General features: G+C 39.2%; 2 protein-coding genes across 3 annotated transcripts in view; one reads left to right on the forward strand and one right to left on the reverse strand.

The window, feature by feature from the left end:
* The window catches only part of SENP1 (SUMO specific peptidase 1), a 48,659-nt gene extending 35,387 nt beyond the window's left edge, over nucleotides 1–13,272 (reverse strand). The window contains exons 1-5 of one of the 2 annotated variants that reach the window (XM_059402989.1): nucleotides 13,003–13,272; nucleotides 8,993–9,039; nucleotides 7,414–7,544; nucleotides 5,589–5,673; nucleotides 134–293 (exon numbers count right to left, since the gene is read on the reverse strand). In XM_059402989.1, coding sequence (XP_059258972.1) covers nucleotides 134–293; nucleotides 5,589–5,673; nucleotides 7,414–7,544; nucleotides 8,993–8,996 — 380 coding nt within the window. In that variant the 5' untranslated portion in view covers nucleotides 8,997–9,039; nucleotides 13,003–13,272. Of the gene's footprint in view, nucleotides 1–133; nucleotides 294–5,588; nucleotides 5,674–7,413; nucleotides 7,545–8,992; nucleotides 9,040–11,717; nucleotides 12,196–13,002 lie in introns of those variants that run through there. The other variant, XM_059402990.1, reaches the window with a different exon arrangement.
* PFKM (phosphofructokinase, muscle) overlaps nucleotides 12,300–17,951 on the forward strand; it is a 43,164-nt gene continuing 37,512 nt past the window's right edge. Inside the window, exon 1 of the mRNA XM_059402988.1 lies at nucleotides 12,300–12,388. The gene's annotated coding sequence lies outside the window, so the exon portion shown is untranslated. The remainder of the gene's footprint in view (nucleotides 12,389–17,951) is intronic.

A 17,951-nucleotide genomic window follows, 5' to 3' on the forward strand; every position in this document is an offset into this window, starting at 1 on the left:
ATAAAATAAAATAAAATAAAATAAAATAAAATAAAATAAAATAAAATAAAATACCAATGTAAACAACTATGTTATGGCCATTTTCTCTCATATTAGAGGAAAGGCTTGTTAACTAGGAGGCCAGAATACCTACCTTGAGGTCTTTCGGGTTTCGAGGTAAAGACTTCGGCTGTTTCTTGATTTTTGTGAAGTTGAACCTGATGCTGGAGTGGAATTTCTCCACTGGCCATTTGCACTCTGGCCAAAGGTTCTTAAGTCTCCTGAGCCAAGAAAACTGTCTGAGGAAGGGTTGTCTAAAAGAATAAAAGTTTGAATAATTAGACAAATATCTACAGTAGTAGTTTTCCATATGACTGCAACCATGTCCAACATTGTATTCCAAAGTAATGTGGTAAAGCACCATGTCTCTCATGGAAGAAAGATCCCAGTCTCAACTGCCAGTAAAGTCTGCAGTAAGGGAACTTCTACAAACTATAATTGATTCAGCCATACTAACCTGAAAATTGATGAAGGAGCTGAATCCTGCCACAGCCATGTGCCTTATCTGCATCAATGTGACTCCGTGGTGTCCACCAAAAGTCAACATTTTACCCCAACTATATCTTGCAAGCACTCCCAGGCCTGGGCCTGAAAGAAGGTAGGCCAGACCAGTAAGAAAGCAGGTGGAGGGCCAAGAAGAATTGTAATTCAAATGAACAACAGTTATCGCTTAAAAAGCAGCTCCTGTCACTTTCTTGCTTTTAATTACCATGTTCAGGACTCGGCGGAGGGCAGGGGGGCTCTCTCTCAGAACAGAGATAACCTCACTGCTGCTTATTCTGGCTGGCTTATGGCAGGAATGACCCATCATATGCATCTGGTATGCTAACCTTCAGGTCACTTAATGTCATAATCATCAAAAATATCAATACTCCCTCCGATGCTTATTACTGCACTCAGGCTAAGTGAGGATTATTTATTATTTGAATCTTCTGACTTGTGGCTTACCAACTGGGGTAAGAAAAAGTCTCTTGAAATTTCAGCTAGGAATAGAATAATTTCTTTTTTTCTTTCTTTTTATGTAGGCTCCATGCCCAGCAAGGAGCCCAATGTGGGCTCACACTCACGAGCCTGAGATCAAGACCTGAACTGAGATCAAGAGTTGGATGCTCAACCAACTGAGCCACCCAGGTGCCCCAGGAATAGAATACTTTCTAAATCCACCTCTCCCTATCAGCAGGATCAGACAATTTAAAACAGCACCTTCAAAATAACTTTGGATGTCAGGTTATGGAACTCTGAGGAGCACCAGTAAAAAAATGAGAATGATAATTCTCTACTTCCTGAATTTTTGCCTAATGCTAACATTTTCAAACCATATGACTACAGAACTCTTCGCAATATTATTTAAAATATTTAATGTAGCTTTTGATTTGGTATCCAAAAAAACAGCAGCTGACAAAAAGAAGCTTAGTACTTGGGTTTGTTTTGTTTGTTTTTTGTGGGGTTTTTGAATCAGGATTATCGGAATTTAGGATAAATAAGACAGGAAAAAAGAACATTCAGGGGTGGTATTAGTACCAGTTGATTAACCACTGGATGAATCTAACAATTAAATATACTTTTAAAATGAATTATAACCTTGTACATTTGCAATCAGTATCTATGCTTAGCATCTATTACTATTACTTTAAGGAGAGAACATAAGGCTAATAAAAAAAAAAATGAGTATCATTAAAGGACCAGAACATTTTAATCTTTAAATGCAAAGTTATAATAGTAGAAATATGTCTCTTACACTTTCTTGCTAAAATAGGATTAGGGAATGATCTAACTAGAAATGTCTGCTTGAGGAATGTCGCCAAAAAGGCAAAATTACCCTGATAAGTGTGAAATTTGAGACCAAGGATAAGTCAGAGTAGCTACCTCAATGGCATTTCACAAAGGCTTCAGCTTTTAAATGTAAGGGAAAAGCACAGGATCAGGCAGCCTGTCTGTTTAGCCAGAACAAGGTGATTCCACCCCCACTCAATGAAAGCAATCAATGGTCTTCTACTACTGATGTAATCAAGCAGAGCTGGAGAGGAACCCAAATGGGGCTGTAGACACTATTTTTTAAGTGATGATTTAACTTCCTATTCTGTTAACATTAAGAAATCAGATTACAAACGCCACAAATAAGATTACTTAATACGTGCACCTATGCACACACAAAACTATAAGGAAATACACCAAAAGTTTAATTTTGGCTGTGCTCCAAAAAGAGAATGATGGGTATTTTCCTACCGGTCTCTACAAATCTTCTACAAGGACAGGCAATAGTTTTATGGACACAATGAAATAAGCTTTAAATTAAAAAAAAAAAAAGTATGTCAGGCAATTACTTATAATGAAAGTAAGCATCATCAGTTGCTCCTGTTAACTTTCAGGTTTAGTTTTATAAATAGCAGGATGCTTTAAATCATCTACTAAATGCCTGTCTGGCAACCTAATTTAACATATTTTCCAAAGATAAGATGATGATAATGATTCTAAGCATAAGCAAAATTGTTTTTCATCTTAATCTACTTTTCTGTTTAGTGTTTAAAATATTTCAATTTTCAATTGTTAATAAATTGAAAATAAAATCAAGATGTCTTAAAGGCTAACCAGCAGTAAATTATTAAAGTAAAAGAGCTGTATTTTCTCTAAAAATATTTTTTATATTAGTCTAATTTTAAGTGGATTAAGAAGCAGATTTTTGAAAAACTTGATACAGAGAGGCAGCAGATGCAGTAAAACAGGAAATCGTAAGTAAGCTCCAGACCCTAGATTCTAAAGTTTGGGGCTTTCCCATGATTGTTTTCACCTTGGAGAAAAGAGAATAGCAAGAAAGGAGACAAATACCAAGACAGAATGAGAAGACTAAGGCAGGTAAACTGGAGACCCCATCTTGCCCAATCAAGCAGTGAAGCTCAAAGTGACTGACCACAGAAAATCAATGTGGGGATTATAGGAAAAGAAGACATACAAAGGAGACACAATTCTGCAGGATTTACAATCAATTAGAATGGATGTGGCAAAGGAATGAAGTTAAGAAAAATATACACTAAAAAGTAGATTTAAATTAAAGACTTTGAGAAAAAAGTATTTAAACCATTGGCCTTCAGAGATTTAAAATCTGATTATCAGAGAGCAATCCTGGAACTCTGTGACACATCCGTACATTTGTTTGGTCAGGGATGAGATGAAATTTGGTGGAGGCACAAATCTAAATCCTCTGCTTCAGGCTGTAACTTAGAAAATGACTCTAATAGCTCAGCATCCGCATTTCAATATGGCTTTGTTATTCACTGTTGCTATTCACTATTCATCATCACATATACACTGTTATGAAGTAATTTTTTTCCTTTTCCTAAAAAATGGCCTTCAAATGAGAGGCAAAACTTCCATGTAAGATTTTGGTGCAGGGATCAACTTACAGGATGAGGACAAACATAGGAAAAATGTAACTCTCAAGAGTCATCTAATTCAGTAGAAAGCCAAGAATCTGGTCAAATATACCAGTCAAGAACATAAAGTTCTGAGATGATCTCGGATATATCCTTTATGAATATTAAGGGTGTAATGAAATTTTACTTTTTTTTGTAATAAAATTTTAAAGAAAAAAGGCTATACATACAAATGTTCTTATTACTTACAATAGCTAAAAATAGCGTGAAGAGGACCTAAACTACAGAGAAAATAATGAAGCAAATAAAGGCATGGGACCATTATCCTAAATCGTAGTCCCCTAGATCCCACTGCATTTCTGAATTTAAAATTTTTGGAATTTTAGAAAGATAACCTGGTATATATTATGTAACACTTCAAGGTATAATTTGAAGCTGCATCCTGTAATCAAACACATTGATACATCTGCGGTGAAATATATAAATACTCATATTTACAGAAACAAATAGAAGACAAAAATATAAATAGCTTCATGTCAGTTCATGTGGGTTTTGCCAAGGAATGAATTCAGGTCAGGTCAGTTTGGATGCCAAATGAATTATGAAAAGAATTTCTGGTTTTCAGAGCTTTTTGGATTTTCAATTTGCATATAAAGCACTGTAAATGTGCATATCAATTCCATGGATTATTAGAAATCAACAGAAAAAGGTAGACACGAAGAATAACATATAAATGGAAAACTAAAAATTAAAATATTGGACAAAAAAGATGATATGTATTGAATCATACGATGTGTATCATGTATGTACACATGGATAAGGCCACAGAATTGAGGGTTATGGTTAGCAGAATCTGAGTATAATTTTCTCTACATAATTGTTTATTATTCAGCAATTATTTTAAACTAAAAGCAAATATTCTATCCAATGGTAAATCAACATATGAAATTATAAATAAACAACCTGAGTTCAAGTGGAAATATTAATGATCTTGTTTCATTATCCACTCAAATGTTATTTCCCTAAGATTAATAATGAACTATCTAACCAGATGTCAGACTCTGCTCATCAGAAAGGCCTTTCCAATAGTTAATGATGGCAGAGTTATTTTCAGAGCCAGTTAACTGATTTTCCTATACAAACTATGCACATACTTTGCAGAGACCATTTCCCATACCAAGAGAGGAAATTCAGAGCCCAGGGTAAAGTACCGCCCACCTAAATGACATTTAAATATAATATAAATCTAAAAGATCATCATACTAACGTCTTTTTAGGGGAGGAGATCTCATCTTGCTGACAAAGAATCCTGAGGAAGCCAAATAACAATAATTATTATTTGCATTTCATATTTATCACCTCAGTTTATCCTTATAAAAATCCCATTAGGGCAGGTTCAACAGTATTACTAATATTTCCATATATGTGGGAAGGTGAGGAGACTGAAGCATGAGGAGTGATAAGACATAGGAAGGCACTATAATCTTCCTGGGTCGTACTGCCAGGAAGCTAACCAATAAAAACCTCTTAGTTTCCCCAAGACAGAGCCAGAAGATCACTGGGGGTCCTAACCTTAGGAAAGGGTCAGATGGAAAGTCGGGCAGGCCAGGGACTAGGAATAGCCTAGAGAATGCTGACTTCTGCCATGGATCACAAGCTGAACAGGCAAGCCCCTGAATATGCAAGCATGGCTGTGGCAGGTGCTAGATAGAAACATGTAATTAACATTTCCTGCCCTGATGGAGGGACAAGCTTGGATAGAAATAATTTGTCAGGATTCATGGTTTCAAGCAGAACAGAAATGGCTTACTCTGTGCTTTATGTCAATATAAAACACATATCCTGTACATCGTAGACACAGATCTTCAAAATAAAACAAAACAAAAAAAGCCAAACCAAAGCTGTACTGCTTTTCACAATGACATAATGAACAAGTAAAAAAAATGGACTCCCCCCCACAAAAAAAAACTTTTCCATTAAATATAAGTGGTTGAGACTAGGTCAGTAAAGTACTATAGTAACCTCCTCCCCCCGTCAACACACACAGTGATGTTTTAGTGGAGAAAATACCATTTTGCTTTTGACAATGTTTTCACTCTAGAGATGGTAAACACAGACAATTTGCTAGGAAGAAATCTGAATGGTACAAATGCTGTGACTCCAAGTAATATGTCATACCTGAATAATAATTTGGATTATAAGCCGTACTTCTTGTAGAACATGTATAAGATCGGTCCAAATTTCCTTCCCTGGAAGGTAAAATCTAAACAAAGCAAAAGATTTTTCTTAAATCACATTTTTCACAATAAAATGGAATAAAAACTTACGCTTGGAAAATATCATTAAACAAGATTATGATGTATTTCAGAATTCTATATAATTATATTTTTATATATTATAAAAAACCCTACATACTAATAAGAAAGGAAAACGCATAGACAATCTAATGAAATGACTGAGGCTTCAAGGGGAAAAACAGGCAAAGTATCTGTTATACAACTCAATTCAAAGAATGCTCATTAAAAGGTAGACATGCACATGGTATATCCTGTTCTGAAAGCCAGCTGTATCATCTATCAAAGAGGGTGACAAATGAACCTGGTTTTAACCTTTTGATAACTTCATACAGAAGTTCTTAATCAGGGGTGAGGCTGTACCCCAAATACCAATCTGGAAATGTGGGACTATATATTCAGTTACCAAAAATGATTATTGGAGGCAGATATTACAGGTAATTTAGTGCCCAAGGGCCAACAATGCTAAACATTCTGCTTTGCTTGGGAGAGATTCACACAGTAAAGAACTGTCTCATCTATATTAGTCATGGCTTTCCTACTGAGAAAGGCTGCTTTATTAATGCTCCTCAAACTTTAAAGTGCAAATAAACTAGCTGGGGACTTTTCTTTCTTTTTTTAAAAAATGTTTTCATTTCAGCATAGCTGACACACAATGTTACAGTTTCAGGTGTACAACATAGTGATCCAACTTTTCTATATGTTACGCAATCCTCACCACAAATGTAGCTACCGTCTGTCACACCAGATTCCCTATGCTGTGCCTTTTATTTCTGTGACTTATTCATTCCATAACTGGAAGCCTGTACCTCCCACTCACCTTTCCTACTTTTCTCCACCCTCTCCCCACAACCATCAGTTTTGTTCTCTGTATTTACAGATCAAATTCTGTTATTTATTTGTTTTGTTCTTTAGATTCCACGTATTAGTGAAATCATAAGATATCTGTCTTTCATAGTCTTATTTCACTTAGCATAATACTCTCTAGGTCTATGAATACTGTCACAAATGGCAAGATCTCATCCCTTCTATGGCTGCATGATATGTGTATACGTATACCACATCTTCCTTACCCATTCATCTGTCAGTGGATGTTTGGGTTGCTTCCATGTTTTGGCTATTGTAAATATTGCTGCAATAAACTAGGGGTGCATATATCTTTTTGATTTAGTGTTTTCATTTTCTTTGGGTAAGTACCCAGTAGAAAAATGATTGAATCATGTGGTATTTCTATTCAGCAGCTGGAAATTTTTAAAACCGTACATTCTAATTCAGTAGGTCTGGGGTAAAGCCTGGGATTCTGCATTTCTAACAAGCTCCCAAGGGATACTGTTGATGCTGGTCCTTTGAGAAATTACATTTTATAACATAGGGAAATCTCAGAGCTTCTGTATATTGACATATTTCCCCCCACTTAATGCTCAACAATTTTAAGACTCTAGTTGAAAAGGACACTGACCTGTGCTTTGGTAATTCTAATATGCACAGAAATAATAAAAAGTTTTCTAAAAGATACTATTCTCAAAAAACTCATACATAGCCTAGTTCTTGTCTTAAATTTAATATATTAAAAAGAATTCAAAACACCAGAAATATTGATTCTAAAAAGTTTATAATGTTTGTCCTTTTGAGTGTGCCATTTAAATTACATCAGATGAAAACTTAAGCCAAAGTAATTCATCAACTAAAGGAAGAAAATTATTCCTCACCTGATGGTCAGAAAATGAAAGCTGGTCCTCTGGAAAACCTGTTTGGGCCAGGAGATGGGTTTTGAATATGGAGTTGTGGTTCACTAAAGTTACTTCTCCAGCATCCATCCTCATCCTATCAGCAATATCATCTGGGGGAAAGAATCCAAATTAATTCAAGTCACATAATTCTTCAATAACTACTTTTCTAGGAATAAATCAGTTCACCTAATAAAAATGACTCCCAAAGAACACCTCTATAATCAAATAAAATCCCTCTTTCAGAACTATTGGCCAGAAATCTCAAAATGTCACTGTCAAAAAGAGGCCCATGTGCAGAAATTGGCTCATTCGGAATTAACGGAGATCATCTATCTACCAAATAGTTCAAAACTTGTGCAAGTATTAAAAAAAAAACCCTTAACTCAAAGTTTTTTTAAAAAATGAAATTTTCCCTAAAAAAACTTTGAATGTTTTAACTGTAGAAAAAAAATTCACTATTAAAGAAAAGGGAAAAAAATTTCACCATTCAGAAACAAACACTGTTAACAGTTTCTTTCCTGTATCTAACTCAAAAAGGTGCTTTAAAAATGAATCCACCTGAACTTTTTTCGGTAAAAAGTACCATTTATTCATATGGCTCTAAACAGATATCAGCTCCATTACTGTAATGCTATGGCAGAACCTTATTTTATAACCACTTTTGAGGCCTTTGTTAATATAAAAGAGCTAGAATAGTAACAGATAAGAGTGACAGAACTCAGGTGACTTACAATGACATTAACGATTAGAGAAAAGTGAAACAAATGACCGGGGGAGAGAGAAGGTAGACTACGCAAAAGCAAAAAACAGAAGAGAAAAGACTAATGTGACTTTAAAAGGAGCACATGGAATGTTATAAGATCTAACTGTAAAAATTGTTCAACCTATTCCATATTGGCTACTAGTCCTGATCCTGTATTGATCGCTTTACAGATATAATGAACTATAAACAGCGTATAGTATAAACTATAAATATAAATAGTATAAACTATAAACAAATTATTGTAATCACAATTAATTTTCAATGCTACTAGCTAAATGAAATTTAAAATCTACCTTAATCAAGTTATTTATCATATGGAAGTTGGTATAACATAGTATGAAAGAATAAGGACTCTGGAACCAGGCTGCCTGAGTTTAAATTCTGGCTCTATCAGTTCTGGTTGTTTCTTAACCTCTGTGCCCCCATTTCCTTGTTAATATTAGGCACCGTGTAAGACACTTGTAAAAAATTAAATGAATTAATGTATTCTAAATACTCAGAACAGGGCCTGGCACATAATAAATGTTAGTGTGTTTCTGGCTTTTTCAATACAATGAACCAGAAAATGCTTCCAAAAGATGCTATAAACAATGTCTCAACCAAAAGAAAAATGCCTGGTGTTACATCTATTACATAATTAGGTTGAGACCTCCTTGAAGATTATTAAGCACAAAGATGCAAATACCAAAAATGTTAAAACAAAACAAAATAAAACAAAACAAACCTGTCTTTCGATTCAGCTTAACTAATCAGGGTAGCTAAAAGGACTGATTATTATTTCATAGTCAGACTTACCCATGTCAGATCTTTTCACATCACTGACTTTAGCAAGATACAAAGTCCTATAAAAGACAGAAAACAGAAATGTTACATACTGAAGCACCCCCTTCATATAATTATAGAACAGGAAGCCACACACAGTGTGGCTCAGCCACTCACATTTTTGTTCTCAGTAGAGAAAAATATAAGGTGGTGAGGAGAGATGACTTGATGGGAAGAGAATGGGAACTAAAACGAGCCAAGGCAATTCCAAACATTTCTGAACCTTGAGCTATATTAAAAAGCAATTATGGACTACCCACAGAATCACAGACTATTACAGCAAGAAGTTGAGAGTACCAACCCTTTGGAGATTAATTTGCATATGATCATAAAGTTAGTCAGTGACTGCACTGAAATTACAACCAAGAAATTCTTTGCAATCCATGGTTCTAATACCCCACGCTAAACTGTTTAATAAACAAGACAGATCTTACGGTGGTCCTATTAGACTTTTCTTCCATATGTTTTAGTCAGCAGCCAAATATAGATAGCTACTGATATTCTCAGAACAATCAAGATATACTTCCCAGTTGTACTAAAGTACTTTCTCTCCCATCATTAATCAAACTGTTACAAACCAAAGTCCCTTTGCCTACATGAAATTATTTTCTCCTCTGATGTATCTAATTTTCCCCAGAAAAAGGAATTTAAAAGCCTGCTTGGAACTAGGTTAATAAACATACCCTTGGCACACATGCTTCTTGGAAGAGGAGATTAGGAATGCTAAGAGTCACACTTACTATATTCATAATATCATTACCATAAACTATTTAAAGATTTTATTTCACAGAGAGAGAGATCACAAGTAGGCAGAGAGGCAGGCAGGGGGTGGGGGGCGGTGGGGGAGAGCAGGCTCCCCCCTGAGCAGAGACCTGATGCAGGGCTCGATCCCGGGACCCTGAGACCGTGACCTGAGCCAAAGGCAGAAGCTTAACCCACTGAGCCATCCAGGCACCCTTACCATATTTTTAAAAAGATTGAGCCCTCATCAACTTCGGTTTGTTACCAACTTTATCAATCCACTTTAGCAATATCAAGGCTTCAATCTACTAAGGAGACTGGATGATGCTATTAGGTAATCCATATGGTCGCAAGGAAGTGCCCACATAAAGGAAGCCTGCTTGAGCTTTTCCTGGCACAGTTACAGACTAAGCAGAGTAATCATTTGATACCCAGTCTTGCTGGGGAGGATTCCCAAATAACTTAAGCCTTATATTTAGGCTTCAAGTATGTTTCCCAAATGTTCAACCTAACAAAAGGCTTCTATTTGGAAATTCTCCAGGTTATTCTATCCCCTTCCTCCTTTTTAAATAATTAATTCCCTGGGTTCCCCGTTAAGGGAAAAAATCCTATCAACCAACAAACTAGGAGTGGCTTTCTCACATTTCACTCTTTTGGCTATTTCATAAGTGTCATCACTAGTCTTTTTTGTTGACTTAAGGAAAATGCCAATTTAAAAGCTTGGTGCCCAGTTCAACAATCCCCATGTTACTTCTTTTGCATTACGAAGATAGAGGTAAAGAGGGAAGCAAGCAAGAAATTAAAGAATTTTGGAGACTATGTCCAGAGAGGTTAAATGACTTGCCTGAAATCACATAGATGGGGAAAAGGGAAGATAAAAATCCAGGATATCCTAACTCCCAAGAAAATGTGCCTTTAGCAAACACCACAAAACGTGGTATCCTTTAACATATCTTCATTCAAGGATTCATATACTTTGTCAAGATAAAATTCACCTCTTGGGGGTGGTCCTGGGGGGATCGACACTGTTTAATAAGTTTAATATTTAAAGCCCCACGTTTACATTTTAATACAAATACATCCACCTTCTTCAGTGTGCTTATGTTACTTTCTTTTTGCCTTTTGCATTTACATTAGAAGAGATATTTTACTCCAAGATTCACCATGAAATTCTGGATCTAGAAACTTTGATGCCACCAAATTCTCACAAGCCTAAGAACTTTTCCCTTTCAAGAAAAGTATTCTAATAACATTTCCTAGTTCACACTGGTCATCAACTTACTAAAAGAATACAAGCTGTTACAGGCATTCAGGTGAAATCAACTTAACAGCTGAACACAAAAGTAACAGGAGATCTGAAAGAAAAAAAAAAGATGGCAAAGTCTTGATGGTAACAGAATGTAACAAGTAGAACAAAACATGTATAAGCTTACAGACAAAGGTGGTTATAAAAGAGAATGTTTACAGTTACCATGAAGTTACTAGAAAGTATGTATTGAGGAGCGCAATTAGCTTTATCCAGGACCAAATGTGGTTAGGATAATTTATGATATGAGAAGGGTGTGGAAGTGATCTTGTGAATCACCCTACTCTGAACTGTGGATATATGTAAGTTTGCAGTATATTATCACGTATTTGTTTTTGTTTCTCAAACTTTTACATGTAACCTCTCCCAATCAGACTCTCAACACCTTAACACTTGAACACCTTAAAACACTAAGCATTCAACTGCTTTAGTACACAAACATTTACTGTGCACCAGTTCCGTACGTGGTACTAGGGATACAAAGACGAGTAACAACTGGTCTCTGCTGCTGAAACACTGTCTCCTGGGAGAAACCAGATCCATCAACAGATACTTATAGCAAGAAAATAAAGCTGGTGCATTGGCAAGAGGCGTGGGAGTCAGGTAAAGAAAAGGAAAGACTTTCAAAGCGGTAGTCAAGAGTTACATCACCTTAGCCTGAAGTGGCAGAACCTGTTTTTTAATCCACGTGCTCCCTCCAGATTTAACTCATCCGACGGGGGACATGAAGACCATGTTTGCAGCAGGGATAATTAATTGCAATCGGGCAAAAATGAAGGGGACTTCTCAAAATAAACACGAAATGAGTCTTCCAAAATTGGGACGAAAGGGAAAACGGGATCTCTAAATTGGAAGAAGGTTGTGGGATCATGCTTAAGAGATGCGTAAGGCTTCACTGCCACTGTCATTTCAAATTCAGTGCCATCTACCGTTCAACACGAGGGCTTCACACAAATTATCTCTACAAAGGATAAAGATTTAGGAGATAATGTGACCTACTCCATTCAGAAAATCCGATTAGAACAAAGACCCTAAATAAAAAAGGTGGTAGCCTACATAAGGCTTTACATACACCTCACAAGCATCACCACTCCCCCCCAAACGAGTGTACCAAATGTGAAGTGAAATGACCTTAAAAAGGCTGACTCGAAAGTGATAAAGGAGTGAGTTATTGCCAACAAGATAGTGAAAACACTGCAGAGGCACCGATAAACAGAAATCACCAAGCTCAAGAGAAGCCGGGCATATATCCAGAGAGACCACGTTAGGGTACAAGCGAGAAAGAGACGGTTCAAGGGAATGACCAGGAGGCCATGAGCCAGGTAAGCAAACCGTGGCGGTGAAGGGGCTTTTCATAACCTGGGCAGGAGGGTCCAGCCGTGTCTCTCTGGTGGTGGCACTAGCGAGATCACACCTCAGGGAGATACCACAGAGTGAAAGAGTTGGAGAAATGTTTACGTGAGACGCAGAAGTAGTCGAGAAACACCATTCGGGTCTCAAGAAAGGCGGGAGAAGCAGGTGTTAACAGAAAGCTGAGCTTCCCGGTGAAATCAGCTTTCGCTTGACAGGAGAGACCCTGCCCGGGCGGGAAAGCCCCGAAATCCCCACCGGCCTCTTCCCCACAAGCAGCGCCGGGCGCTGAGACCGGGCCCGCGGTACCGGCAGGGAGACGGCCCCTCCTCGACCCAGGAGAAAGGGGACTGAAGGAACGGCCTCGGGAAGCCTAACTAACGGCCGCCAGCCAGAGCGCGGCCGGTGGAGAGCAGGGGGGAGGGGAGGTGGTCCCAGGGGGCGGGGCAGAGGAAAAAGCGCCGTCCCCACCGCCCTCCCCGCTTCCGCCCAGCCCAGCCCAGGCTGCTGGGCCCGGACCGGCACTGCCTCCCGGCCCAGGCTCCCTCCATCCCCACCCCTCCCCCAGCTTCCCGCCGCCACTCACCGAACCGGAACCGGCTGCTATGCGAAGGGGTTTCCGGCCGGGCGCGGAACGCAAAACCCGGGAACCGCCGCGAACCGGAACAGCCTCCACAACACCGGAAGAGCCTCCCGGTGGCTGCGGAGGGGCGAGGGGGTGGGGCGGAAGGTCAAAGAGCAGAGTTGAGGAACCGGAGAACGCCTGCGCAGTGTGGCCAGGCCTGAGAAGCTCAAGGACCATCTAAGGCTGAACTCATTAATTTCCCTCTTCCCTTTTCAGCGTGGGGTTTTTCTCGTTCCCGTTCTCGGATTACTGTTAGTGTACCCGTCGTCCTTCGCTTTTTTCTGTTCCCTCGATCCCTTTGCGCGCGGTCTTCAGGTTCCGCTCGGCGATTTTTGCTTTCGCTCTGGTTTCCATGGCAGCTTTTCGCTGTGGCCCTCCCTCCACCGGCGGGAACTTGTAGCCGGCTTGACAGATGCAGTCCCGAGGGCTGAATCGAGCTCTGTATCGTGTTTTATTGAGAATCACGGAACGCTGATGCTTGTAGTGGTTGTGGGAAATACTTTACACTAAGTTTCAGGGACGTGAAGTCATTTCCCAGAGTTATAAATTGCTCGGCAGATCTGGGAACAGGGAAAAAGTTTCTTAACTTGCAGTCCTGTGTTCTTCACATCACATCATGCTTGATTGCCATTGGGGGCGGGAGTGGAAGCGTTTTAGGATTAGCCGAGGTTAGACTCCGGAAACGTGTAGAACCTTGCAGAACTATGGAGGCGTTTGAGACATGGGCAGAGGTGTGAGGAAAGCTATTGGGGGTCCACCAGAGATCTACTGTTCCCAGTAAGAATAGAAAAGGACCCAGGTGTCGGCCCTCTGAGGAACTAAATGGCCGTGGTGGTGTTCCTGTGACTGAATGGATTAACATGTAATCGGTGCTCCACTTTCAAAAAGAAAATAATGGGAAGAAATGGGTTTTTTTCATTCAGGCTTTTTGCCAAGTCCTTCAACGTGACCTCTGGACCCAGGCCCTTTCCAGAAGTCTTGGAGAAATGCTTCTGAGTAGGCCCTCCAGACCTCGGAAGTCTGAGCTCAGACTTAAATAAGGGGAACCTCTGGATGCCCTAGCCTTTTACCTGCTCTGGGGAAAAGGAGATGCTTGTTGAATTCAGGCGATCTTGCCCTGTCAAATATATAAAAGGAGATTCTTTGTATCTCTTCATATACTGATACTTTATTTTGTCATGTCCTAAGGCCTTCAGTAGTGGGCGTACCTGATCCATGTCTGTTTTTCCAACTTAACCATTCCAGGGTTCTGTTCATATGGCTTAACTCCATCTCTATTTCTAGGAGACAGCCATGCGGAAAGAGGAATTTCATCTGAAATTTTTCATGTGTGTGATTCAGTCTCGTGGGTTAGTCAGGCCTCCTCAGCGCACAGGTACCATTGTCTCCCGGTCATACTCCAGTGAGGGATGGCTTCTCTTGCAGGGAGTTTGAATATAGGATGTGAAGCGTACTAGTCTAATGTAGGTGTTAGGGGCCAACTGACTTTATTCCATCCCTAATATAGTAAAATAGCTGTCTCTGAGCTCTTTTTTAAGAATACAATATATCAGGTGAGATTTGGGGCTCATATGTGGGAATAGGCCCAGGCAGATAAAAAACACAGACCTGGGAGTTGAGGAAGAACAAGACTTATAGCACATGAGCTGGTATTTGATTTCTCTGTGCTTTGTGAATCCCTTTCTGGACTCATCTCTCAAAGTCCTTGTTACGACTGTAATTGACAATAAAATCTATAAGATAGAGTCCCAAAGAGAAATGGTTTTCTATTCTACCATAGTCTCAAGGTAGCTAATGACATGTTCTGCTTTTCTCTCTTTTATGTCAAAAGAACAGAACCTTTTTAACGGTAAGATAGTTGTTGAGAAAAGTCATGATTTCTGTAATTTTTCATTGGATCATGGGGGAAAAGGCCCTGGACAGCTAAGAGTTACAGAGGAAATGAATGAGAATAAGTAGCATTCCCTTCCCTGAATCCCACCTTGAGGGTAACCTAGCGATATTGCTTCTCAGCTGGGGAAGCTTCAACTTCCAGCATGCTCATACAAAAGCCACCACCTGAGACAGACAACTTGAAGTCTCTACATGCTATGGATGATCCAGGCACCATGGAAGGCATACCTGTTTTGAAAAATGGTGAGGCATCTGGTTAAACAAGGGGGTGGGGAGAGGTGGAAAGGAGTATTGGGAAATGAAGTTTATGCATACATTATAAATTAGGATACAACTACCAAATTTGAATTAAGACACGGAGAAAATTTGTGTGTGTGTAGTGGGGGAGACATTGAGAGAGAGAGAGAGTAGGCGATCATCTGAGAAACTAGAAACTCTAGAAGAAAAGAGTAGAGCTCTATGAAAAAACATCTTGATTTAATCACTAGTGATTCAGTTGGCTTCCTCATGCCTGTCTGGACTAAGCTAGGGTATCCTGTTATCAGCAATCTGAATCAACAACCTGAAATCCAAAAAATAGATTACATAAAGAAGTTATTATATTACAAAGTGGTTCTAAATATTGTAAAAAATATTCATCTTAGGAATCCATTTAGTAACAAATTTCTCTTGTATATTTTGAGTAGTGTTTAACTCAAAAACAATTTATATAAGATATCAGAAACATCTACATTTCCTCTCAAGTGAAATACATCTATATTGGAGTCAGTTTACAGCAAACATTTATTGAGTTCTCACTATGTGCCTAATACACTAGAAATAATAGGGACAATGTAAAAATTGTATATAAAGACATAACCTTGTCACTTTTCTAATAGTTTACAGTTTGAAAATGACTTATTGAAGTCCAACTCCCCATATTTGAGGAAGAACTTCAAGTCTAAAATGGTCTTCCTCAAGACATTAACAAGTTCATTGGAGTAATCAGTCTCAGCACCTGTGAAATACACGGCAGTATTTATTCTATTTTTTATTTTATTTTTTAGAAAAGATTTTATTTTTATTTATTGGAGAGAGTGTGTGTCTCTGTACAAGCAAGGGGGAAGGACAGAGAGAGAAGTAGACACCCCCCTGAGCAGGGAGCCCCAAGTGGGTCCTGGGATGGTGACCGGAGCCGAAGGCAGACTCTTAACAGACTGAGCGACCCAGGCACCCCTCAATAATTTTTTCAAACAGTTACTATTCAAAATCACTGTACTAGGCTTAATAAATGAGAAAATGAGCTAGTCACTTTCCCTTTCCCCAAGGAGCCTATGATCAAGAAAGGAGATAGAATGAGAGAGCATGTAAGCGAAGAGCTTAATAGCTTTGGTCCAAAATGCTGAATTTCCAAGGAGAATGTCATTGAGAAGTCGGGAAGGGGGGGAGAAGTGGACCTCTTAGGCAGAGTTTTACTTTGGTAGGGTATCACATGGCAAAGTCCTAAGCTTTGAAATGCATAAACTCTAGCTTAATTCGGTCTCATTTTAGTGAACCTAGAGTTAACCATACTTACAAGAAAATGATTTATACACAAGAATATTAACTTATTAAGATGTTGGAACAATAGATGTCTATATATGACAATTTTGTGTGGTCTGTGTCTCTTTAATCGACTTGCTTTGCCCATCCATAAATAGCTGCTAGGTATAAGAAGTAAGCCCACCTGGTGGCCCGTCCTACACTTACTTGAATTTGTATAGATTATTTTTTATATGCCCTTGTTTTCCCTGCTTTTCCCATTTTCATTTTACTCTATACCTAAAACTCACCTCAGACCCCTTAGCTCTAATGATCCACTTGGAGTCGGTTCTGTGGTTTGAACTTAGCATTATTCCACAAACAAAATTCTTGGGACACCTGGGTGGCTCAGTCAGTTAAGCTGCAGTCTTCAGCTCAGGTCATGATCCCAGGGTCCTGGGATCCAGTCCCACATCGGGCTCCTTGCTCGGCAGGGAGCCTGCTTCTCTCTCTGCCTCTGCCTGCTTGTGTGTGCACGCTCTCTCTCTCTCTCTCTCTCTCCCTCTCTCTGACAAATAAACAAACAAATAAATAAAATATTTAAAAAACAAAACAAAACACTGAGGCTTCTGGTGAGAGCTACAGTGAACCCTTCCAGCTTTCCCCCTAGAGATGGAGAATCAAATGTCTTCCCAATTAGTCCCATTGGGACCTCTGCCTCTCTCCCTGCCTGCTTCCTTTCTTCTTTCCTTCCTCCTTTTTATTCCTTCCAAATAAAATTGAGCATATACTATGTCAGGCACTGTAGTTGGCACTGGGAATAGATAGTAGCAAACAAAACAGGTACATTGCCTACTCTCTTCAAGTTTATAGTCCTGTAGGAGTAAGACAGCAATCACATCATCACACACAGATCATTAGAATGATGCTACTACGGTGAAAATAATGCCACATAATCAGTGGGTAAAAACAGGGTAACTAATCTGGCCGGAGAATTGGAAAAACCCTTTTAAGGAATACCTGAAAGATGCATATGCATTACCCAGGAAAAGGGGAAAGAAGAGCTTTTTGGAAAAGGGGACAGTAGGATCTGAATTGAGGAGTTTGGCTTATTGGAGGAGCAGAGAAGGCCAGCACAGCTTGGGTTAGAGAAGAGTAGTTGGAGATTGAACTATAAAGATAAGAGCCAAATTACACTGTGCCTTCTAGGTCTTACCACTCCTCCACTATGGGAACTCACTGAAGAGTGACAGGATGTGGCTCCTGGGTTGAGAATGACTTGGAGTGGGCAGGAGGGGTTATGTGCTCTGGCAGGATGGGAAATGCCACCTCCTGGCTCCTCTCCACCTAGGTCATAAGCGAGGAAATGCCATCAAATCTGGTTGGCAGAGGTGAGCCCAGAACTACTGATGCCGCAGCACCCCAAAACCCTTGCCTGATCTCCCCCTGCTGAAGATTGCATAGGGACTCCCCACAAGGCTGTGTGTGGACAAGGTGAGCTCTAATCCTGATGGAAA

The sequence above is a fragment of the Mustela nigripes genome, chromosome 6, assembly GCF_022355385.1.
Source record: "Mustela nigripes isolate SB6536 chromosome 6, MUSNIG.SB6536, whole genome shotgun sequence".
Lineage (NCBI taxonomy): Eukaryota > Metazoa > Chordata > Mammalia > Carnivora > Mustelidae > Mustela > Mustela nigripes.